This window comes from Sapajus apella, unplaced genomic scaffold (assembly GCF_009761245.1).
Source record: "Sapajus apella isolate SASKATOON/1434 unplaced genomic scaffold, GSC_monkey_1.0 scaffold12, whole genome shotgun sequence".
In the NCBI taxonomy this organism is placed as follows: Eukaryota; Metazoa; Chordata; class Mammalia; order Primates; family Cebidae; genus Sapajus; species Sapajus apella.
Genome location: NW_022436952.1, coordinates 4172079 through 4196108, shown reverse-complemented (window position 1 = coordinate 4196108; position 24030 = coordinate 4172079). Strand labels below are relative to the sequence as shown.

Sequence of the window (24030 nt, the reverse complement as noted above, 5' to 3'; positions counted from 1 at the left end):
TCTCGGCTCACCGCAACCTCCGCCTCCTGGGTTCAGGCAATTCTCCTGCCTTAGCCTCCTGAGTAGCTGGGATTACAGGCATGCACCACCATGCCCAGCTAATTTTTTGTATTTTTAGTAGAGACGGGGTTTCACCGTGTTGACCAGGATGGTCTCGATCTCTTGACCTTGTGATCCACCCGCCTCGGCCTCCCACAGTGCTGGGATTACAGGCTTGAGCCACCGCGCCCGGCCTAAACATTGTTTTAAGTGAAGTTAACATAATTGGAACACTGGATAAGCACCGAAATTTGCTGACAATCTACAACTATGAAATGCAAATATTTGTGAAATTAACAAAACAGAATCACTCCTAACTAAACCCACAAATGCAAGTTTTCCTTGGAGCTGATTTCTTCTCCACACTAAGCCTTGCCATATCTACAGCCATCAGCGTTTAGTTTGCACATTATGGCTCACCTCCTATGTCTTCGTCTTCATTGACTGGGCCTTCTGTACTGTCCACATTTTCCATTTCATGAGATTGTGTCAAACTGTAGTCATTCAAAACTGCTGGACTTTCTAAAAGACAAAGGGAATTTTAAGTATGCAGTTCAACCTCAAAGGATTTTTATAAATATGTATTAAGTAGACCCCCATTTAACTTTCAGCCTCACGCAATCCTTTAGTCACAGATAGTGACTTCACTTATACGCAAAAGGGTATATACATGAAAACTCTTGAGGTTTAGAAATATGCCCAGGGTTCACAGTGGCTCGTGCCTGTAATCCCAACACTTAGGGAGGCCGAGGTGGGTGGATCGCCTGAGGTCAGGAATTCGAGACCAGCCTGGCCAACAGAGTAAAACCCCATTTCTACTAAAAATACAAAAATCAGTTGAGTGTGGTGGTGCATGCCTGTAATCCTAGCTACTCCGGAGGCTGAGGCAAAAAATGACTTAAACTTGGAAGGCAGAGGTTGCAGTGAGCCAAGATCACACCACTGCACTCCAGCCTGGGTGACGGAGTGAGACTTCCTCTGTTAAAAAAAAGAAAAGAGAAAAGAAATATTCCCAGGGCTCATGTACCCTTTGAATATACACAACTTTCTTGAATATTTATTTCATCTGAGTTAAAGGGCACTCATGTTCCTTCTGGAGAAAAATTCTCTCTCTGTTGGTATATCTCATGATATTCAGTAGAACACTATTGCTGTTTATGACAAAGAAGTACTAATACGTAGTGATGAGAAATACTAAGCCTGCACACACTGGCATAACCTAATTTGGGAAAGACGCTTTCCTAAGAGAAAGATCTATAAGATTTCTGTATGCCAAATTCTGTTTTCCCCTTCTTTTCACATTATTATAAATGTGATTCTGTGGAAAACATATTGGACCCCAAGTTCCTTTATTTGTTTGAACTTTTTTTTTTTTTTTTTTTTTGAGACGGAGTTTCGCTCTTGTTACCCAGGCTGGAGTGCAATGGCACAATCTCGGCTCACCGCAACCTCTGCCTCCTGGGTTCAGGCAATTCTCCTGCCTCAGCCTCCTGAGTAGCTGGGACTACAGGCACGCGCCACCATGCCCAGCTAATTTTTTGTAGTTTTAGTAGAGACGGGGTTTCACCATGTTGACCAGGATGGTCTTGATCTCTTGACCTCGTGATCCACCCGCCTTGGCCTCCCAAAGTGCTGGGATTACAGGCTTGAGCCACCGCGCCCAGCGTATTTGTTTGAACATTTACTAAATGTTGACAAGGCTACAGATATGAATAAGTCATTAGGCCTGTCTTCAAGGAGCTCATACTCCGAGACATAGATAAGAGAACCTCACACTCTAACACATGGTAGGCTCAGACAAGGGATTAAATAAAGGAAATACAAAGTGTTATGAAAGTCCATAGGTGAAAGAGAGCAGACATAATAAAAACATGCTTAAATAAACAGCAAACTTGTTAAAAAATAAATTTAAGAGAAATGTATAATAAATATGGATAACACTAGAAGTAAGAAAAAAGGAACAAGGGAGCTCAAATTATTTTCACATATAAGCATAGTAGCTTAACAAAAAGATGATATCAGAAGAAATGAACTGAAAAGTTACCCTCTTTCTATCTAACTCCTTCCCAATCTTCAATAAAATATTTGCTGAGTTCCCATTAATACAAAAATAGTCAAAGACACTGAATTCTGTAGCACTGAGGCTGGGCTGAAGTAGAGAGGTAACTAGAAGCTCTGCAGTGGCACTCCTTTCAGCTGAGCCACAACCAAATACACACAGGGGCAAAACAGAAACACATTTCACAAAACCCATCACTAATGTGGTCACCACAAACTCAGTGTTTGATTTATGAATATCTAAAGTTTCTAATTTCTGCATATTATAATATATACTCTGTGAACTTTAAGATACTGTACTAAACAATGGTTCACTTTTCTCAAACCTGAAATGACTAAAATACAGTGCACACCTGAACAATTAATGCAAGTTTAGGTTCAATTAAAAGATATGATTGGCTGGGCCCGGTGGCTCACGTCTGTAGTCCCAGCACTTTGGGAGGCTGAGGTGGATGGATCACCTGAGGTCGGGATTTCGAGATCAGCCTGACCAACATGGAGTACCCTGTGTCTACTAAAAATACAAAATTAGCCGGGCGTGGTGGTGCTCATCTGTAATCCCAGCTACTCTGGAGAGTGAGGCAGGAGAATCACCTGAACCCAGGAGGTGGAGGTTGCAGTGAGCCAAGATCGTACGACTGTGCCCCACCCCAAACAAAAGAGGGTGGCTCGGCCCGAAAAAAAAAAAAAAAAAAAAAAAGATTTGATTACAACTCACAGTAACACAAAAAGCCACTTCAGTAATAAATTTTGTAATATAATGTAAGCTTTGATTCACAAAGTGAGTTAATCAATGGAGGACACAGAAGTTATTTTTAGGAAATAAATTATTTTAGATGTTTATAGTTTATTCTAAAGCAGGGATCAGTAAACTATGGCATGAGGGACAAGTCTGACCATAGCTTGCTTCTGTGTGGGCCCAGGAGGTAGGAATGGTTTTTACATTTTTCAAGGGTTGTAAGAAATACAAAGAATAAGGTGTGACAGAGATCATACATGGCCTGCAAAGTCTAAATATTTACTATCTGACCCTTTACAAAAAAGTTTGCAGACCACTGTTCTAGAGTAAAAATTGCAAGTCGTTCAAATACAAGCTACTATATATTATTCAACAAAAACTGTCTTCAGAGCAATGAGCCGAAAAATTAAAAACAAGCAGTAATCAACATTAGGTAACGTATGTTTGGCCCTAAGATGCTAAAGAACTTACATGATCTAAATGGATGAGTTATTTTTCATCAGGAAGAGACAACCATATTTAAAAAAACACACATTTCCATAGCATTTTTACTGCAACCAGAATAAGAACATTCTTCTTTCTTTGGTATTTTTAGTAAAGGTATATTTCTAGAGAGGAAAGACCTGATGTTACCTGCGGGCACAGACTGCTCCTGAGTGCTTTTCAGTTCTATATTTGTTTGTATATCTGAAAAGAAAGAGGTTATAAATATTAGCTACTTAGGGTACATTTCTACAGGTTTGAGCATTCCAAATTTAATAAGGAATACCATTTCGGAAACCTTAGCAGCAGAATTCCTCTTTCAGAGCAAGACTACTCTTTCTCTATACTCTCCCTAAAAGCCTCTCAAGGAGAATGAAACAAAAAAATTGATGCAGCAATGTTACTCTAAGAACTTTCTGCCAGAGATCTACTTACACCAAGAACAATACACAAAAATGTGGGTCCCATCAGAAATAATTTCATATATTTATTCTTCCCCTAATATTTTATTACGAACACTGTTGAAGACATAGAAAAAAAGAGTTAAAATTGGTATATATATACAATAAAATACTATTCAGCCATTAAAAAGAATAAAATCATGTCATTTGTAGCAACATGGATGGAAGTCACTATGTTAAGTGAAATAAGTCAGGCACAGAAAGACAAATATCATGTGGTCTCATTCATATGTGAGAGCTAAAAATGTTGATCTCATGGAGATGGAAACTAGAATGATAGGGTATGTGGGTGGGAATGGGGGATGAAGAGAGGTTGGTTAATGGGTAAGGCATATAGTTACACAGAAGTCATAAGCTCTAATGTTTGACAGCAGAGTAGAGTGACAACGATGTATTATATATTTCAAAATAGCTAGAAGAGAGGACTTGAATTGTTTCCAACACTTTATCATTCCAACACAATGATAAATACTCAGGTGATAGACACACCAAATTCCCTGACTTGATTATTGTATATTCTATGCATGTAACAAGCTTTCACATGTACCCCATAAATATGTAAAATAAAAAATAAAATAAAATAAACTGCACAGTTGAACACCCATTACTCACCCTCTGGATTCTACAATTAACATTTTGCTATTTTTCCTCATCACATATCTTTCTACCCATTCATCACTCAATCCATTCATTCATCGATCCAGCTTTTTCTATGCATTTCAAAATAAGTCGCAGATATCAGTATGCCTTAGTCCTAACATTTCAGCATGATTATTATTAACTAGAATTCAATATCTGATTACAAGATTTTAAAAGGTAAAATTTACATACAATGAAATGCACGGATGTTAAGTGTACCATTCAATGAGTTTTTTAAAATGCATATCCTCATATAATGCAAACCCCTATCAAGATACAGAACATTACCATCATCCCAGGAAAGTTTCCTCACATCTCTTCCTAGTCAATTCCCACCCACAAACTCTAAAGACAATTACTGTTTTGATTTTTACCACCATAGATTAGTTTAGCTTATTTTAGAACTTCATAAAAACAGAATCACACAGACATATGGTATAAATTCTTTTGCCTGAGGCTTCTTTCATTCAACATAATGTTTTGAGTTACATCCATTCTGTGATGTTTATCAGTAGTTCATTCTTTTTTATGGCTAACTAGTATTCCATATGAATGTCCCAGTTTGTTTATCCTTTCTCCTGTTGATGGACACCTAGACTGTTTCCAGTTTGGGCTATATATAAATCAAACTATTATGATATTCCTTTTTAAAAGAATAAACTTCTAAATTTTAGAGTAGTTTTAAATTTACAGAAAAATTGCAAAGATAGCACAGAGAGTTCCCATATACCCCAAACCCAATTTCCCCTACTATTAACATCTTATATTAGTATGGCACATTTGTTGTAATGAATGAACACATATTCACACATTATTACCAAGTATTCAGATTTCCTTAGTTTTCATCTAATGTCCTTTTTCTGTTGCAGGATCCCTTCCAGGATTCCACATTACATTTAGTCATCTTGCCTCCTTAGGCTTCTCTTGGTTGGGACAGTTTCTCAGACTTGCCTTATTTTGATGATCTTGACAGTTTTGAGTCAGGTGTTTTGAAGAATGTCCCTCAACTCGATTTGTTTTTCTCATGATTAGACCAGAGTATGATCATCCTTGTACAAATATTTCTGTGGTCATATGTTTTCATGTCTCTTGGCTCAATACCTAGCTGTGAATTACTGAGTTACAGGGTAGGAGGCATACATCTATTTTTAACACAGTTAAACTAGAACTTGTTCAAAAGTGATTTTTCCTTTCACTTTGGGCTTAATTGGCTCTGTTTCTACCCTCTTAAGGCGACATTTTAGTGACTGACTATTCCTTTCTTCTTTTCTAACTATAAACATTTAAAGCTATACATTTTCCTGTAAGCATTGCTTTAGCTGCATCTCAAAAATGCTTTTTTATTTTCATTATAATTCAGTTCTAATTTCCCTTGTGACTTCTTTGGCCCACTGGTTATTTATAAGTTTAATTTCCAGATATTTGGGGGAATTCAAGCATTCTTTAGCCAACTTGCTATTGAATTCAAATTCCATTGCACTACAGTCAGAGACCACAGTCTGTGTGATTGCAGTCCTTTTAAAAGTATTAAGACTTGGCTGAGTGCTATGGCTCACACTGTAATCCCAGCACTTTGGGAGGCTGAGGCAGGTGGATCATGAGGTCAGGAGTTCAAGACCAGCCTGGCCAATATGGTGAAACCCCATCTCTACTAAAGATACAAAAAATTAGCTGGGCATAGTGGTGGGTGCCCGTAATCCCAGCTACTCAGGAGGCTGAGGCAGGAGAATTATTGAACTTGGGAGATGGAGGTTGCAGTGAGCCAAGATCGCACATTGTACTCTAGCCTGGGCAACAGGGCAAGACTCTGTCTCAAAAAAAAAAAAAAAAGGTATTAAGACTTGTGCTCTTGGTGAATGTGCCATGTGTAGTTGAGACGTATGTCATCCTGAGGTCCGTTACCATTGATTTCCTTTCCTCTTGAGTATGGGTCACATTTTCCTGCGTCTTCATATGACCACATAATTTTTTATTGTATGCTGGACATCATAAATTATATATTACATAAATTCTGAATTCTATTTGGTCCTCTGAAGCATGTAGGAATTTTTCTTTGTTTGTTTTACTTTTTTTTTTTTAAGAGGTAGGATTTTGCACTGTTTTCCAGGCCTGAGTGCAGTGGCATGATCATAGCTCTCTGTAACCTTAGGCTCCTGGACTCAAGCAATGCTCCTGCCTGAGTCTCCTGAGTACCTAGGACTACAGGTGTGTGCCACCACATCTGGCTTTTAAAGTTTTTTGTAGTGACAGAGTCTCACTATGTTGCCCAGGCTTGTCTTGAACTCCTGGCCTCAATCAATCCTCTTGCCTCAGCTTCCCAAAGAAGAGCTGTGATTACAGGCATGAGCCATCATGCCTAGCCTTTTTGGTTTTAATTTTCTTTCTTTTTTGAAATGAAAGATCTCACATATTTATTACTGAACCCAGCCAACCAACATGTTCATAACAGATTCAGAGAAAAAATATATATATTTTCAATAAAACATGTCCAACTCTCCAGATAGTGGTGACATTTTCAGCTTGATATGGTAACATCATTGTGACCTTCAGACAGCATAATTTTTATTTTTAGTTTTTTGAGAGAGGGTCTCGTTCTGTTGCCCAAGCTGGAGTGCAGTGGTGTGACCTGAGCCCTCTGCATCCCAGGCTCAAGCAATCCTCCACTTCAGGTTCCTGAGTAGCCGGGACTATAGATGTGATCACAGCTCACTGAAACCTTGACCTACCTGGGCTCAGGTGGTCCTCCCACCTTAGTCGCTTAAGTACCTGGGACTATAGGTATGCATCAGCATGCCCAGCTAATTTTTGTATTTTTTGTAGAGAAGGGGTCTCGCCATGTTGCCCAGGCTGGTCTCAAACTCCTGGTGTCAGGTAATCCTCCCACCTTGGCCTCCCAAAGTGCTAGGATTATAGGTGTGAGCTACCATGGCTGGCCAGAATTCTTACTTTTTAAACCATGCAACTAACTTGCCTTGGTTTAAGCTCAAACTCTGTTTCACCTGTGGTGGGCACCAGCTAGGGTGACCAAATGTTCCAATAAGCCTGGATTCAGGGGTTTTCTAGAACTTTCAGCATCCCAAAGAAACTGGGATGAGTTAGTCACCTTTGCAGAAATATAAATGTTTAGTTATTTTAGCCTCAGATGGGCTATTTAGAGTGTTACTCTATACATCAGTGGATCAGCCAGAGAATTTATATCCAAATAAGCCCTCTCTAGCTTTCTCCATTCCAGGATGTTTCCCTTAACTTCCAAGCTGCTGTGGTTGCTGCGGTTTGATAAAAACGTGGATTTTTCTATCAAAGTTTTAGCCACTTGGAGGCTGAAATGAGGGCCTGTCCTTGGATAAAAGGACATAAAACATTTTTGCTTTTCTGCTTCTGGTCATTTTTCCAACGCTTTCAGGTGATAATTTTTTAAATATTTTGTCCAGAATCGATCATTGTTATCTGTGGAAAGGTTGGTTCAACAGGAGGTACTACTCCATTACAGAAATTAAAACTCTCCTTTTGACTGTGATCATTTACTCAAAACTGTTTAGAATAGTATAGATTTAAAATGGTCTACGGAGTAATCAGGTCATACTCCAATTTTTAATTTAAAAAATACAGCCACTGGCCAGGCGCAGTGGCTCACGCCTGTAATCCCAGCACTTTGGGAGGCCAAGATGGGTGGATCACGAGGTCAGGAGTTCGAGACCAGCCTGACGAACACAGTGAAATCCTGTCTCTACTAAAAATACAAAAAATTAGCCGGGCGTGGTGGCACGTGCCTGTAGTCCCAGCTACATGGGAGGATGAAGCAGGAGAATCACTTGAACCAGAGGCAGAGATTATAGTGAGCCGAGAATGTGCCAATGCACTCCAGCCTGGGTGACAGAGCGAAACTGCATCTCAAACAAACAAAAAATAATACAGTCACTGTATTTACATTGTATTCTAATTAAAAACTTTTAATATGCTAGCCATTAGAGGTTAGCAACAAAGCATAAAGGCAGAAGAAATCGATATAGTTTTAAAATAAGCAAAGGGGCAGTTTGACATGGGGTGTCAAAATCCAAGTTGGATGAGAGAAATATCCATGCAATGAATAGGGGCAGCTCAGGGGAGGAGCCCAGCCAGCATGAAGACTGTGTCCATGCATGGGAGGCAGTGTGAATGAGGTAAGGAGGGTTTCAGGCTAGGTGCAGTGGCTCATGCCTGTAGTCCCAACATTTCGGGAGGCCAAGGTGGGCAGGTTGCTTGAGCCCAGGAGTTGAAGACCAGCCTGGGCAACATGGCGAGACCCCATCTCTACAAAAAAAATGCAAAAATCAGCCAGGCACAGTGACACACGCCTGTAGTCTCAATTACTCAGGAGGCTGGGATGGGAGGATCGCTTGAGCCCAGGAGGTCAAGGCTGCAGTGAGATGAGTGGTCTGCAGTCCAGCCTGGGCAACAGAGAGACTCTGTCCAAAAAAAAAAAAAAAAAAAAAAAAAAAAAAGCAGGTTTCCACCTGGAAGGACAGACAGCATGAAAAGTTAGAGCACAACCAGCATAAGAGGAAATGTAGGAAGGAGGACTGCCTGACTTGGACTGTTAGAGCCTGAGAGGGAATGAAGAGGGCATCCAAGCTAAGGAATAGGTCAGCATGGGGAATCAGAGCCTGAACACAGTGAGGAGGACATCTATGCATCTATGGGGGAGGTCTGGTGAGGCTAAACAGGGTGAGCAAGGCACCCACATCAGAAGAGTGGGGGCTGGCACCCCCACTGGAGCCTAAATGGAATGAGGAGAACTTCAATGCACGAGAGTAGTCCAGCGCAAAGTACCAAAACTTGAGTGCAGTGAAGAGGGCGTCTACATTTTAGGGGCAGTCCTGCCTGGAGATGTCAGAGCTCAAGCAGTAGAGAAGAATGTCCACACAGAGTGGAGACCGCAGTGTGGGATTATCAAAACCAAATGAGTCAAGGAGAGCAACTGTGCTGAGTAGGAGATGTCACGTGCCAATGGGCAACTGGTTGTATTACATAATGGAGGACTGCTCAAAGAAGTAAATACAATAAGGACAATGAGAACCAGCTTTCTCTGTCAGAGAAGGGAGTTACAAATATGGAAACCTGTGGTACTCTATTGCAAGTGGATGTACTGGCATGAACTCATGGCTTCTACTATACATAAAAAGATAGGCCAGGCAAGGTGGCTGATGTCTGTAATCCCAGCACTTTGGGAGGCCAAGGCAGGAGGATTGCTTGATGCCAAGAGTTAAAGACCAGCCTGGGCAACATAGTGAGACCCTGTCTCTACCAAAAAAAATTAAAATTAGAAGGGTGTGGTGAAGTGCACCTGTAGTCCTAGCTACTCAGTAGGCTGAAGCAAGAGAATCACTTGAACCCAGGACTTTGAGGCTGCAATGAGCTATGATGGTGTCACCGCACTCAAGCCCAGATGACAACAAAGCAAAAAAAAAAAAAAAAAAAAAGATATAAAATATACATGTAAATGTGTGTATAGGAGTATACATAAATATAGTCCCTTTCCCTGTCCATTGAGAGCACTTAAGAACAGTGAAACTACAATACAGTAGCTTCTAAATATTAACTTCTAAATATTATTCTCCATTTAAAAGAACCAGGCTCCTTGAAGAAATGGTCTACTCCAAGTTGGGCATGGTGGCACACTCCTATAATCCCAGCACATTAGGAGGCTGAGGTGGGTGGATCATTTGAGGCCCACCTCAGCCTCAAGTGTCTGAGACAAGCCTGGCCAATATGGCGAAACCCCATCTCTACTAGAAATACAAAAATTAGCCAGACATGGTGGTGCATCCCTGTAGTCCCAGCTACAGAGGTAGCTATGGCGTGAGAATTGAAAAGTATGTGTCAGGAACATTTTGCTTTGTCAGAAAGCAAGGAAGTGCTCACAGAATGAAGAGGATATCTTCAAAGGATATAGTAGTCATCTTGAAGGGATTTCCATTAGCCAAATCTGGGACAAGGGAGCATAAAAATAATAATAATATTAGATTATGACCCATTTAAAAAACAGAAATTCACGAGTCCATTCTGATATTAAATAAATAAATTGAAAGTCTGATGACAAATGGGATATTCATGTAGTTTCAGAGTGCTTCTCTCCAAAAATACTTATAAATTACAAGGTTGAAAGAAAAGATCACCTATATAATGGAAAAGCCTGTTTGATATCACTGTAACTGACGAAGTTACATATGATCATCCTCAGTAATGGGACAAACAAAAATCATGTGCCTTCTGATAGTGAGTAGAACACAGCATCACTTCTCTGATATTCCTGCCAAATAAGCGAAACACCAATCAAACCATGAAGAAACAACCAAACTTGAATTTGCAGGGATACTCTACAAAGCAGCTGGCTTATCATCCTCCAAAGTTTCAAGGTCATGAAAGACTGAGAAACTGTTCCAGACTGAAGGAGAGGAAAGAGACATGACAATTAAAAGCAATGTGTGATTCTGAACCGAAATCCCTTGTGTTAAAGAACATCACTGAAGCAACTGGAGAAACCTGAATGGGGTCTGAGGATTAAGCGGCAGTAATGTATCCGTGTTGATTTCCTGGTTTTGATGATTTTATTGTGAAGGCAGGGCACATACTCTAAGGCATAGGAGGGGGATAGAGCATCGTGTCAGCAACTTACTCTCAAAACTTACAGAAAACAAGTTTTTTGTGCTGTATTGCAACTTTTCTGTAAGTTTGATAGTGTTTTTTAAAAACACTATGAAACTTTCAACTGCATGCTGAAAGGATTCTTAACGGGGGAGAAAAAAGAAAGAAAACTAGCTCAAAGCTTTCACATGAGCAACCTTCATGTGGGAACATCTTTTAGTCACTACACAGCTAGACGGCTTTTGATTTGGTAAACTAAAGGCAAAAGGTCTTGGTCCCCTGAACCTTTTAAGCCCTCTGACATTTAAATAGCTCTCAGTATTTTTTAAGTGTCCTTTGTGTAATGTAAATAACACCAGAAGAAACTGAGTGTAGTTTCTAAGAGAAAAATGAGATTCTGACTACCTTAGCATTCATAACTTAAAAGGGATAGGAAAACCATCTATGATCAGGCCACGTGAATATTCTTCTTAGCTACTAAAAAATAGTTAAAACACAATGACAAGATCGATTGAAGTACATTTCCCCACTAAACTTCAAGGACTTTATAAGAACATGAAGCCCATTCAAAGACAGGAATGGATAGATGGTAAAGGAACTCCCAGCTGAAGACCAGAAACTTGATATTTCTAAATGCAGCAAAAAGTCTTAGTTTTCAATAAATCATTTTGTAGCTTCTTTACATTTCCGTGCCCCCAATAAACCAACAAAAAGTTTCCATTTGATGGGGTCTACTGTGGTCTTTTTAATGTGCAGGCAGTCAACATAGCTTTGAAATATTTTCCAAAAGAATACTCTATAAAGCTAAGTAGGAAGAATCTCTATATTGCTTTTGATAGACATATAGTTTCCTGTACTGACGTTCATACATATCTGGGGCAAATGATGGAAGAATCTTGGAGGGAGTTAATTTTGTTGAAATATTAATCTCATCAATTTTCTACGTTTCTCCTGTTATTTGAATGGGGAAAGCATGCTCCTGCCTCAAGGCCTTTGCATTTACCCTCCCTACTAACTGTAATGCTTTCCTCCTAGAAGCCACTTGGCTCAATTTCTCTTTTCATCCAGTATTTGCTTAAAAGTCACCTTTTCAGGCCGGGCGCGGTGGCTCAAGCCTGTAATCCCAGCACTGTGGGAGGCCGAGGCGGGTGGATCACGACATCAAGAGATCGAGACCATCCTGGTCAACATGGTGAAACCCCGTCTCTACTAAAAATACAAAAAAATTAGCTGGGCATGGTGGCGCATGCCTGTAATCCCAGCTACTCAGGAGGCTGGGGCAGGAGAATTGCCTGAACCCGGGAGGCGGAGGTTGCGGTGAGCCAAGATTGCGCCATTGCACTCCAGCCTGGGTAACAAGAGCGAAACTCCGTCTCAAAAAAAAAAAAAAAAGTCACCTTTTCAAACAAGCTTTACCTAATTACCTTATGTAAAATGTCATCCTTCCTTGTCATTTTCTTTCCTCTTACCTTGCTTTTTCTTCATAAAATTTCTTTATTATCACCATCGTTCATTTTTTTAAATCTGTCTTTCCCCACCAGAATGTAAGCTCCATGAGAACACGGATGTTGTCTGTTTTGTCTTGCTGTATCTTCAGCCCCCACACTGGTGCCTCCTCATGATGCATACTCAATACGTATTTGTTGAATGAACAAGTGAAGTTTTATACCTCTATTGTTGATCCCTATAAACATTCTAGATCAAGGTTTGCAAACTATGGCTCACTGCCTCTTATTGTATTGCCTGTGAACTAAGAATGGTTTTTACATTTTTAAATGGTTTTTAAAAATGAGAAGAATACTGTTTCATGGCACTTGAACATTTTATAAAATTCAAATTGCAGTGTTTATCAATATAGTTTTATCGGAGGCTAGGCACAGTGGCTTATGCCTGTAGTCCCAGCACTTTGGAGGGCTGAGGTGGGCAGGTCACTTGAGGTCAGGAGTTCGAGACCAGCCTGGCCAAATGGTGAAACTCTGTCTTTACTAAAAATACAAAAAAAAAAAAAAAAATTAGCCAGGCTTGGTGGCAGACACCTGTAATCCCAGCTACTCAGGAGGGTGAGGTAGGAAAATCACTTGAACCCCAGAGGCGGAGGTTGCAGTAAGCCGAGATGGCTCCATTGCACTCCAGCCTGGGTGACAGGACAAGACTCTGTTCCCCCTACCACCCCAACAAAAAAAAGGTTTTATTGGAACACAGCTAAACCCATTCATTTACATATTTTCTACGGCTGCTTTTGTACTGTATCAGCCAACTGAGTAGTTGTGACAGAGACCGTATGATCTGCAAAGCCTAAAATGTTCACTATTTAGTCCTTTACAGAAAACGCTTATGGAGCCTTGTTCTAGGTCTATTACTAATACTTCTATGGTTACTTTCAAAATCCTGCATTGGAATTTCAAGAGAAAGTTGTGGTTTTCATTGACACAGTAATCAAAGAAATAAAGAATTTAGACAGTATCTTTCATACAAAGCACTTTACAAATGTTACTGATCGAAAAATTAATGTGACTTTTCAGAGAGTAAAAATATCTACCACAGGATGCCAAATATCCAGATAAAATATTTTAAAATGAATATACATGTTTGTACACAAATATATACTTAGCATCATGTTTTCATCATGAGTTTTTGGTATCATTAGATAAAACCATTTTCTTATCTCATTTAAAAGCCAAAGTCGTAATCTAGCAGAAAACTCTAGTTAACACCTATTTCATTTGTCTGTCTGCTCTTCCCACAACTAAATAACCAATCTCCTGGTATGCTTTAAGGTTTAATTAAAACATAAGTGTTTTTCACTGACACCTTATCTCTTAAATAACACATCTTCTAAAGGACGCACTATTCACTCTGTTACTGAGATAGCTGACATATATATTAGACTGTAAAAGTTAAAGGTTATTTCTTTTCAGTGTTCCACAGCACTGTCCCATTCATAGCTATTCATAGCCATACTAGCAATCTCAAATTGTTTTCTACCATCATGGAAAACAAGTCTTTATCACATGCTTACTGAGAGATGACAATTTCAAATTTGTTTTTAGGCTTTTAGATTCTCTTTTCATTGACAATGATACTATATAAACTTTTTCACCAGTAAGTTTTTTTAGGATACCAAAGTTGTATTTTTTTTTTCAGAGATTCTAACATTTCATGTGCTGTAAAATGAAAGGAGACAGATTACAAATAAAATTGAGGCCTGGCGTGGTGGCTCATGCCTGTAATCCCAGCACTTTAGGAGGCCGAGGTGGGCCAATCACCTGAGGTCGGGAGTTCGAGACTAGCCTGACCAACATGGAGAAATCCTGTCTCTACTAAAAAACACAAAATTAGCCAGGCGTGGCAGTGCATGCCTGTAATCCCAGCTACATGGGAGGTTGAGGCAGGAGAATCGCTTGAACCCAGTAGGCAGAGGTTTCAATAAGCCAAGCTCATGCCATTGCACTCCAGTCTGGGCAATAAGAGCAAAACTCTGTTTCAAAAATAAATAAATAAATAAAATTAGAATTTAAACTTGGAAATGGCAGGAGACTAATTAATTGAGATTTCATGAAAGTTCACATACGAATGCTTTACCTATAAGTTCAAATATAAATTATCTATGAACAAAACCAAATATTTACATTAGCAACAAAAATGTGCAATCATGTTTTAAATTCGAATGGTTATAAAGTTGCCTTTATTTCTACTACTGTACTATTAAATAATTGCCATTCAGTTAAGAATATTAGCTAACAAAATTTTCCTCTTAATTTCAGAGATCAGATTTCTACTCTATGGTCTGTTTTCCCAGTAGGAAGTATAAGCACTAAAGGAAAGCAAAATGTCAAATCTCAGAAAGAATCCTGTATTGAGTTTGCCAGCTGCCAGCACCTCTGGTGTCTGACAGCTGCCAGAAAGCTGTCTCTGAATGTTGATATTTCATTCTGTCTTTATAATAGTAAATGGTGTCCTTTATACCCATACCTCTTTTAAAAAAAGAAAAAATTTCTCTTATCTAAAATGTTTACTTTTACTTTTTAACTAAAAGGTTTAGAAATTGAGGCAGTGATTACAAGAATGTTTTCACAACTGCACCATTAACACCTGGGACTGTAAATGTGGCAGAGAAGTGTTAGCTGTCATTTCTACAAAATCCTTTATCAGTTCTCTTTATCACCATCATATATAATCATTCCTCAAATTCCATCAGCACAAGAACAGTTCTGTAGGATGAAACATGATCCCTATAACCAATGAAATTAGCATATTAGAATTGAAATTATTATAGTAACTAGCTTACCTCTCCTTCCTTTGCCATCTGATGTTTGAATGTCCTCTCAAATCCCCCTACTTGGGTTGTATAGCCTCTGCTTGAACACTTTGAATAATACAGAAGTTATTCCTTTCTATTTCAGAAAAACTCTACTAGTTAAAAGCATTCTTTCTTAAATATAGCTGAACTCAAATTTCCTGAAATGTCTATTTCAGGTCCTAGTTCAGCTTTCTGGGAACATACAGGATAAGTTATAGCTCAGATATTACCACTCAGTTTCCTGACCATGGTGAGAACTTTCTTCTGAACCTGTTTTTGTTTGCCTGTGGCTCTCCAAAAACGTGGCATCAAGCACTCGGCCTAATGGTGCAATGAGATTTTTTTCTCACAGCATTTCTGGGCGATAAATAGGGGCAATGGTATTTATTATTTTCCCCATTTTACAGACAAAATCCAAGACACAAATAATGACAAAAAACATAAAGGCCAATAATTGCTTGAGGGCACAAAGTCAGTGACACATTGAAAAGAGAAGCAGGATTTGTCTCTTGAGTTTTACTGTTGCTTCAGAGAATTTAAATCATATTTCAAATGCCTTGCTATATAGGTTATAGATTTTAGAAGGCCAGAACTAGAAGAGATTTTAGATTCAATTAATTTCAAACACCTCAACTGACTGTGTGTTATTGCTGATTGAGGGGAAAAGAAGATAACAAAAACAAAGACATGCGTTAAAGTGAGAGTAATCCCTTTGATCATGAAATACTTCCTTCCCTATTTCCTTGGACTAAGGTAAATGTTAAGAAACATCAAGACTACTTGTTTAAAAATACCAGATCAAATATAACCATGTTACTATTCCAGTTCTTCCTACCCTCCCCACTTTAAAAAAAAAATTAAAGCGTTCCATTTTTTCTCCTAAATTAAATGTTTAATGAGGAAACTGTAGACTGTGGGGCATAGGTGAATTGCTGATAACTGTAGTTAAAACAACAAAGTCAGTGTCTAATACTATTTTCCTTAAAAGGTCAGTTACCCTTAAGTTGTAGAAAAAATATATATATTCCAATTTTACCTTGTATATCACATGCTACCAAATGAACATGCAGAGAGAAAAGGAAAAATGGGCATTCCATGTCATTGCTACTTTAAAAAGATGTTTCTGATAAAATGATTGAATCCAACATATTGAAACGAAGACTTGTTTTATAACTGTAAGAGTCAAAAATAGAATCATCAATTTTGAAGTGGGCAACAGAGCTAAATATGAAAGTTAAAATAATCAAACTTCTGGAGAGAAAAACAGAACATTTTCATGGTCCTGGAGTATGTAAAGATTTATTTTTCTTTTTTTCCTAGAGACAGGAAAACTCCTACTCTGTTGCACAGGCTAGAATGCATTGACATACGTAACTCACTGCAGCCCTGAACTCCTGGGCTTAAGTAATCTGCCCACCTCAGCTTACTGAGTAGCTAGGACTACAGGTATGCATCACTACTTTCAGCTAATTTTTAAAACATTTTTTTGGAGAGATGGGGTCCATTATGTTGCCTGGGCTGGTCTTAGAATTCTTAACCTTGAGTGATCCTCCCACCTCACCCTTCCAAAGTGCTAGGATTACAGGTGGGAGCCACCGTGCCCAGGAAAGAATTCTTTATCAAGATATAAGCAGCACTTAGTCACAAAAAAAAAAAGCTGATAAATTAATCATTAAAATTAAGAATTCTATTCATCAAATGGATTAAGAAAAATAAACAAGTTATAGACTGGGAGAAAGTATTTGTATTACACATCCAACAAAGTACACATTCCTGGCCAGGTGTGGTGGCTCACGCTTATAATACCAGCACTTTGGAATGCCGAGGCAGGTGAATCACCTGAGGTTAGGAGTTTGAGACCAGCCTGGCCAACATGCTGAAACTCTGTCTCTATTAAAAAATATACAAAACTTAGCCAGGTATGGTGGCAGGTGCCTGTAATCTCAGCTACAGGAGGCTAAGGCAGGAGAATCACTTGAACCTGGTAGGCAGAGGTTGCAGTGAGCAGAGATCACGCCACTGCACTCCAACCTGGGAAACAGAGTGAGACCCCAACTCAAAAAAAAAATAAATAAACCCCACATTCCCAAAATATAAAAATTCCTACAAAATCAACAAGAAAAGACAACCCAATTAAAAAAAAAATCCAGCTGGGTGCCATGACTCACATCTGTAATCCCAGCACTTTGGGAGGCCAAGGTAGGTGGATCACCTGAGGTTAGGAGTTGGAGACCAGCCTGGCCAACATGGTGAAACCCTGTCCCTACTAAAAACACAAAAATTAGCCGGGTGTGGTGGCGGGCACCTGTAACCCCAGCTACTCCAGAGGCTGAGGCAGGAGAATAGCTTGAACCCGGGAGGCAGAGGTTGCAGTGAGCTGAGATCGCACCACTGAACTCCAGCCTGGACAACAGAGTGAAACTCCATCTCATAAAACAAAACAAAACAAAACCCTAAATGACCAGAAGACCTTAGATACTTCAGGAAAGAGGATATCCAAATGGCAATAAACATAAGACACTGAATGTAGTTACTCATTAGGAAAATGCAAATTAAAACCACAATGAAATACCACTTACTACACACCCATAAGAATGACAAAATTTGCAAATATGTAGGGTATACTTGGGGGGAAAAAAAAGAATGGCAAAAATTTAAAAGGCTGATAATAGCAAATGTTAACAAAAAGACTAGAACAAGTGGAATTCTCAGACATTGCTAGTGGGAGGGTAAACTGATCCAACCACTTTGGAAACTCTTTGGCAATACATATCAAAGCTAAACATACACCTACGTTAGAACCCAGAAGTAGTAGGGGTGTGTGTGTAGGGGTGTGTGTGTGTGTGTGTGTGTGTGTGTGTGTGTGTAGAGAGAGAGAGAGAGTCTTGCTCTGTCACCTAGGCTGGAGTACAGTAGTATGATCATGGCTCATTGCAGCCTTCACCTCCTAGTATTGGGACTACAGGCCCTCACCACCACACCTGGCTAATTTTTGTACTTTGTTTGTAGAGATAGGGTTTCACCATGTTGCTCAGGGTAGTCTTAAACTCCTGGGTTCAAGTCATCTGCCTGCCCCAGTCTCCCAAAGTGCTGGAATTGCATGAGCCACCATGCCTGGCCACGTAGTTACATATTCAAGAGACATGAATACACATATGTCCACCAAAAGACATACATAAGAATGTCTGTAATATAGTCAAACACTGGAAACAATCAATTCTCCATCAATGGCAGAAGGTATAACTTGTGGTACGTTCATACTATTCAATAATAAAAGAGAATGAACTACTAATAAAAATAACAACAGATGGATCTCAAAAATCTATTGAGCAAAAGAAGCTAGACCCCAGAAAAGCATATACTGTATAATTAATTTACATGAAATTCAAAAACAGGAAAACGATCTATGAGGATAGAAGTCTGAATAATGATTAATTTGGGGCAAAGGGGGAAATTCACAATAAGTGTACACAAGGAAACCTGAGGTGATGCAAATGTTCCATATATTGATCAGGAAGGTTGTATAAAGGTGAAAAATAATAAAGCTATATACAAAAGATATGTGCACTTTAATTGTATGTTATTCCTTAATTAAAAAAAAAATCCATTGAACACTCAGACATCCCCAAATATCTAAATCCTAAACCCAAGAAATGCAATTCTAACAGTATCTTCCTGCTTTTGAAAAAACTTTGAATTTCAAGAGTTTCTCATGATTCTGCTACATAACTTTTATAAGTTGCATCTACACCAACCAATCACTGAATGGGCTCCATATATAGCTTTAAAAATCATGTGGTATGGAAATTGATTTACATGTCATGCACTAACTAAATATGAAGATATTTTCAGTGATCACTAATTCCCGAAACTTCCCAGCGAACTGGGATTTCAAAATGTTTCAATATTGGTATTTTTCTTTCAATAAACAAGCTACCGATAGTATAAATGTCACTCATCTTTGGAAAACAAAAACAAACAAAGAACCTCTTTTAATCCACATTTCCTTCCAGCAACATCCCACTGATTTCTCTTCTTCACCCTCATAGCTAAACTTCTGGAAAAAATGGTCTGTAATCAACATTTCTACTTCCTCTATTCCCATTCCCGCTTTAACCACTTCGATTTGGTTTCCATCACTACCACTCCACAGAAACCACTTTTGTCAAGGTCACTAGCAAGTGTTATGTTGCCAAAACCAACCACACTCTTTGTCCTTATCTTGCTTGATTTCTCAGCCACATTCAACATAGCTAATCACCCACTCCTTCATGAAACATTCTCCTTTCTTGAATTCCGTTATACCACACTCTGCTGCTGGTTTTCTTACCGTCTCAGTGGCTGCTCTTTCTCTTTTGCTGGCTTCTTCTCTACCTGACCAAATGAGACATGCCTCCAGGCACTATCCTGAGAGCCCATCTCTCAATATATTCTCTGTTTAGGTGATCCCATCCATTCCCTTGGTTTTAAATATCATCCATGTGCTGAAGATAGCCAAATTCCTATCACTAGCCAGACCTCTTCTTTAGAGGAGAGGTCCCTGACCCTGCCTCCTTCCATTATTCTCCATATTAGCATTCTTTTTATTTATTTCATAGCACTTAGCATAAATTTAATTATTTCAATTGTTATTACTTGTTCTTTGGTCTGTCTTCCTTACCTTAACAAATTCCATAAGAGCCAAGGCTTTGTCTGCCTTGTTCACCATTGTATTGCCAGTATTTTGCATATGTGGCACAAAACAGGTATTGAATAAACAGTTTTAGAATGAAGAATGAAAACTTCTGACTTTTGAATTATATTGTATAATAAATGTTGTATTACAAGATTAATCAAAACCAAATGTTATAAAACTGTCATTGTTGAGCTATCTTTTAGAATATTTAAAACAATAAAAAGCATACGCTAAGTACATATGTGAAGATGACCCACCACTGATGCAATGTATGCTATCAGAGTGATGATAGGTTTTGCTATTACTGTTCAAACTGTAGGCAATGCCTTTCAAAAAAATTTTTATTTAAAATAAACAAACTCTCAATTGCAACATAAAGGTGAAATAAATCAAAGTAAATAATACTCTGTATTTCAAAATGTAAAAGCACCACAATTATTCCAGAAGATAGAATAATAAGGCAGATAGATGTATTTGTAGAATCACCGTGAATGCAACAGCTAAATGCAGAAGGATGCATGTTGAATCAATTTAAAAAAAACAACAACAACAAGGAAATAAAATTTTTAAAACCAGAAAATAAAGCCATGGATTAAATGAAAAACAAGAATAATAATGGTAAAAGAGGCTAAGCTCTAAATAAAAAAAATCCTCCTTTCTCAATGTACATGGTAATTGCAATCCTAGACAATTTAGAGTGTAGAAATCCATGCAAAAATGCTTCATGTTTGAACATAAAATGGAGTTAGAGTCTAGAAGTCATTAGATAGCACAAAATGTCACTATCTTTCAGAAAAGGGAGGTATTCCTCTTAGAATGAGGGATGACTTCCTAAAGGTGATGCCATTTGAAGTAGACCATAATGGATGAGTGAGGATTTCAGCTGGCACGATTATGGTGTAATTACAGTGTCGGGAAGTCAGGAGAAGTTGGTTTGGGTTGGAGAGAAAACTAGTCCAATTTTGGACTTGTTGAGTTGGAAGAACAGCATTAGAAAAATGAGGAGTGAGGGAAAGCAATACCTGAACAGGGAACACTAAGCAGTCCGGAGTCACATTAGAGGACAGAAGATACCTGTCCTCTAATGTGGACACTGGAAAGGTACTGAAGCTACCTTGTGGAGTATCTTAAATGGCCAACTAAAAAATATTTAAAATGATGTTTAGTAGAATAACTTGATATTTTAGGAAGATCATTCTGGCAGCAATCCTCAAAACAGATTAAAAGAGGCAAGGTAAGTTGAGCTACAGAGTTACTAGTAGGAAAAACATGTAACGGTCTAAATCAGTAGTTTTCAAAATGTGTTCTATGGAATCCAGGGTTGCAGAGGGCTGCCACAGGTGCTGAACTATGACAAGAGGAAGACAGGCTTAGCAGTGGTCTCTTGTTTCTTCTCCAGTTTCTGATTTGAAACATTACACTTGCATCTGATCCCACATAAGATTTTGGTGTAAATGGTGTTCTGTTGCAAAACACAAGTTTTTGTCTTGTTTTTGCGTCTAGTCCTAATACTTGTTGAAATGTGAGACTAACAATGAAATACCTCAAGGTCATCAAATAATCATCAAGTATCACTGTGGAGAGTAGTAGTTATAAAAGCTATAAGCACTACATGAATTCCTAATATCAACTTGTTCAATCATGATTTGTCCTATTATATAGATTGGATCTCTCTCCCCAAATTGGATTATGTGTAAACATTTTCTAGTTGTTTTGGTCTGGGCAACTAAGTCCATACTAGGCCATTGATATTTGCAATGGATATCTGCAAGTCCTTTGAGAATCTCCAAATTCCTTTTATTGAGATGTGCATACTATGCTATTGGCTTGGCACAATTAGAATCTATGTACTTGTTTCTTCATCCTGGTCTCCCAGCCCTACTAATTCAAATCTGAAAAATTAGCCAGATGGTGTTGGCGTCCACCTGTAATCCCAGCTACTCAGGAGGCTGAGGCAGGAGTGCTTCACCTTATTATTTCAGAATAGTTTTTAATTAACTATTCCCAGAAACTTGAGAAATGATGATAAATAATCTTTGCTTCACACAAATATTCAACATTCATTTTATTTAATTCTGAACATAAAAATCAAATAAGAAGTGCCCCAACCTTATCATAAGCATTTAAAGGATTTATAGTATACAATGATGATGTAACATGTATTATAATATACAATATATATTGTATATGTACAATATAACAAGTATATTATAAATCTTTTAAATGCTTATAAGGTTATATGCTACATGTCCTTGTTAGTGAGTAGTTGATTACCATACTGTGACAAAAGCATGTCCCAAGCACCTGAGCCTGAGCCTTTATAGGCACTTAATTAAGTATAGGGAATAAGACAGTAATATTCTTTTTTGTTTTTTTTTTTTTGACACGGAGCCTACCTCTGTTGCCCAAGCTGGAGTGCAGTGATGTGATCTCTTACCGCAACCTCTGCCTCCTGGATTCAAGCAATTCTCTTGCCTCAGTCTCCTGAGCAGCTAGGATTATAGGCTCGTGCCACCACGCCTGGCTAATTTTTGTATTTTTAGTAGAGACAAGGTTTCACCATGTTGGCCAGGCTGGTCACAAACTGTTAGTAATATTCTTACTTAAATAATTTTACAGCCGGGCACGGTAGCACATGCCTGTAATCCCAGCACTTTGGGAAGCCAAGGCAGGTGGATCACCTAAGGTCAGGAGTTCGAGACCAGCCTGGTCAACATGGTGAAACCCTGCATCTACTAAAATTACAAAAATTAGCCAGGCATGGTGGCAGTCACCTGTAATCCCAGGTACTTGGGAGGCTGAGTCAGGAGAATCCCTTAAACCTGGGAGACGGAGGTTGCAGTGAGCTGAGATCGTGCCACTGCACTCCAGCCTGGGTGACAAGAGCAAGACTCTGTCTCAAATAATAGCAATAATAATTTTACATGAGAAAATATGCACAGGAGAAAAAATACCAGTAAAATACCACAATTTTACTCATTATGTTTATAAAATTTTAATATTTGGCAAAAAAGTCTCATTTTGAGGTCAGAGGATAAATTTATACACTTATAATCTTCAGTATTTTAAAGTTTGGAATTTTATGTGAAATTCAAATAAAATTTAAATCAAGTTGGCCCCTGAAGCATATTTGTGGAACTGCCTACACTGCATGCAAGCAAAAAAATCAACTATTAGTGATTGTAAGCAGTTTAGATCAAGGGATTTCTTAACTAAGACACAGAGGTAGATGACAGCAAAAATGATTACTTGTTAAATATTATAAAAATTAGGGCCGGGCGCGGTGGCTCAAGCCTGTAATCCCAGCACTTTGGGAGGCCGAGGCGGGTGGATCATGAGGTCAAGAGATCGAGACCATCCTGGTCAACACGGTGAAACCCCGTCTCTACTAAAAATACAAAAAAAAATTAGCTGGGCATGGTGGCACGTGCCTGTAATCTCAGCTACTCAGGAGGCTGAGGCAGGAGAATTGCCTGAACCCAGGAGGCAGAAGTTGCGGTGAGCCGAGATCGCGCCATTGCACTCCAGCCTGGGTAACAAGAGCGAAACTCCGTCTTGGAAAAAAAAAAAAAAATATTATAAAAATTAGTTACTTCCAGTTTTCATACTGGACAATATTTCCCATCAGTTATGATGTAATTCCATATCCATAAAAACGTTATAGGTTGGTGAGAGTGATCTTTTCTCATCTCCACAGACTACCCTAGGAAACAGGAAATTGTTCTGATGTGCCAAATATTCTGGTAAATTAATAGTCTCTCTAATAGACATTACTTCTTAAATGAACTGATGTTGCTGTGATAGAGAATTCAAATTAAGTGAAGTTATGTTCAACAATTTTAAGAATCAAAACATTTATTGTGAAGAAAAGGTTTACTGTGGAAACTGTAGTGCTTCACTAAAATAAAGAATGTACCAAAATTATTAAATAAAGCCAAAAGTTAGAAGGCATTGTGTTATGTGGGGGGCATGGATTAGAAAAATGTCATTATTTACCTGCTGGATTTAGCCA

The 24030-nt window shown here is 38.6% G+C and overlaps 1 protein-coding gene across 2 annotated transcripts in view; it reads right to left on the bottom strand.

The window, feature by feature from the left end:
- The window catches only part of IKZF3 (IKAROS family zinc finger 3), a 96437-nt gene that overhangs the window by 65254 nt on the left and 7153 nt on the right, over positions 1-24030 (bottom strand). For both annotated transcript variants that reach the window (XM_032279806.1, XM_032279805.1), the window contains exons 2-3: positions 3470-3523; positions 460-561 (exon numbers count right to left, since the gene is read on the bottom strand). In XM_032279806.1, the coding sequence (XP_032135697.1) occupies positions 460-561; positions 3470-3523 (156 nt within the window). The remainder of the gene's footprint in view (positions 1-459; positions 562-3469; positions 3524-24030) is intronic.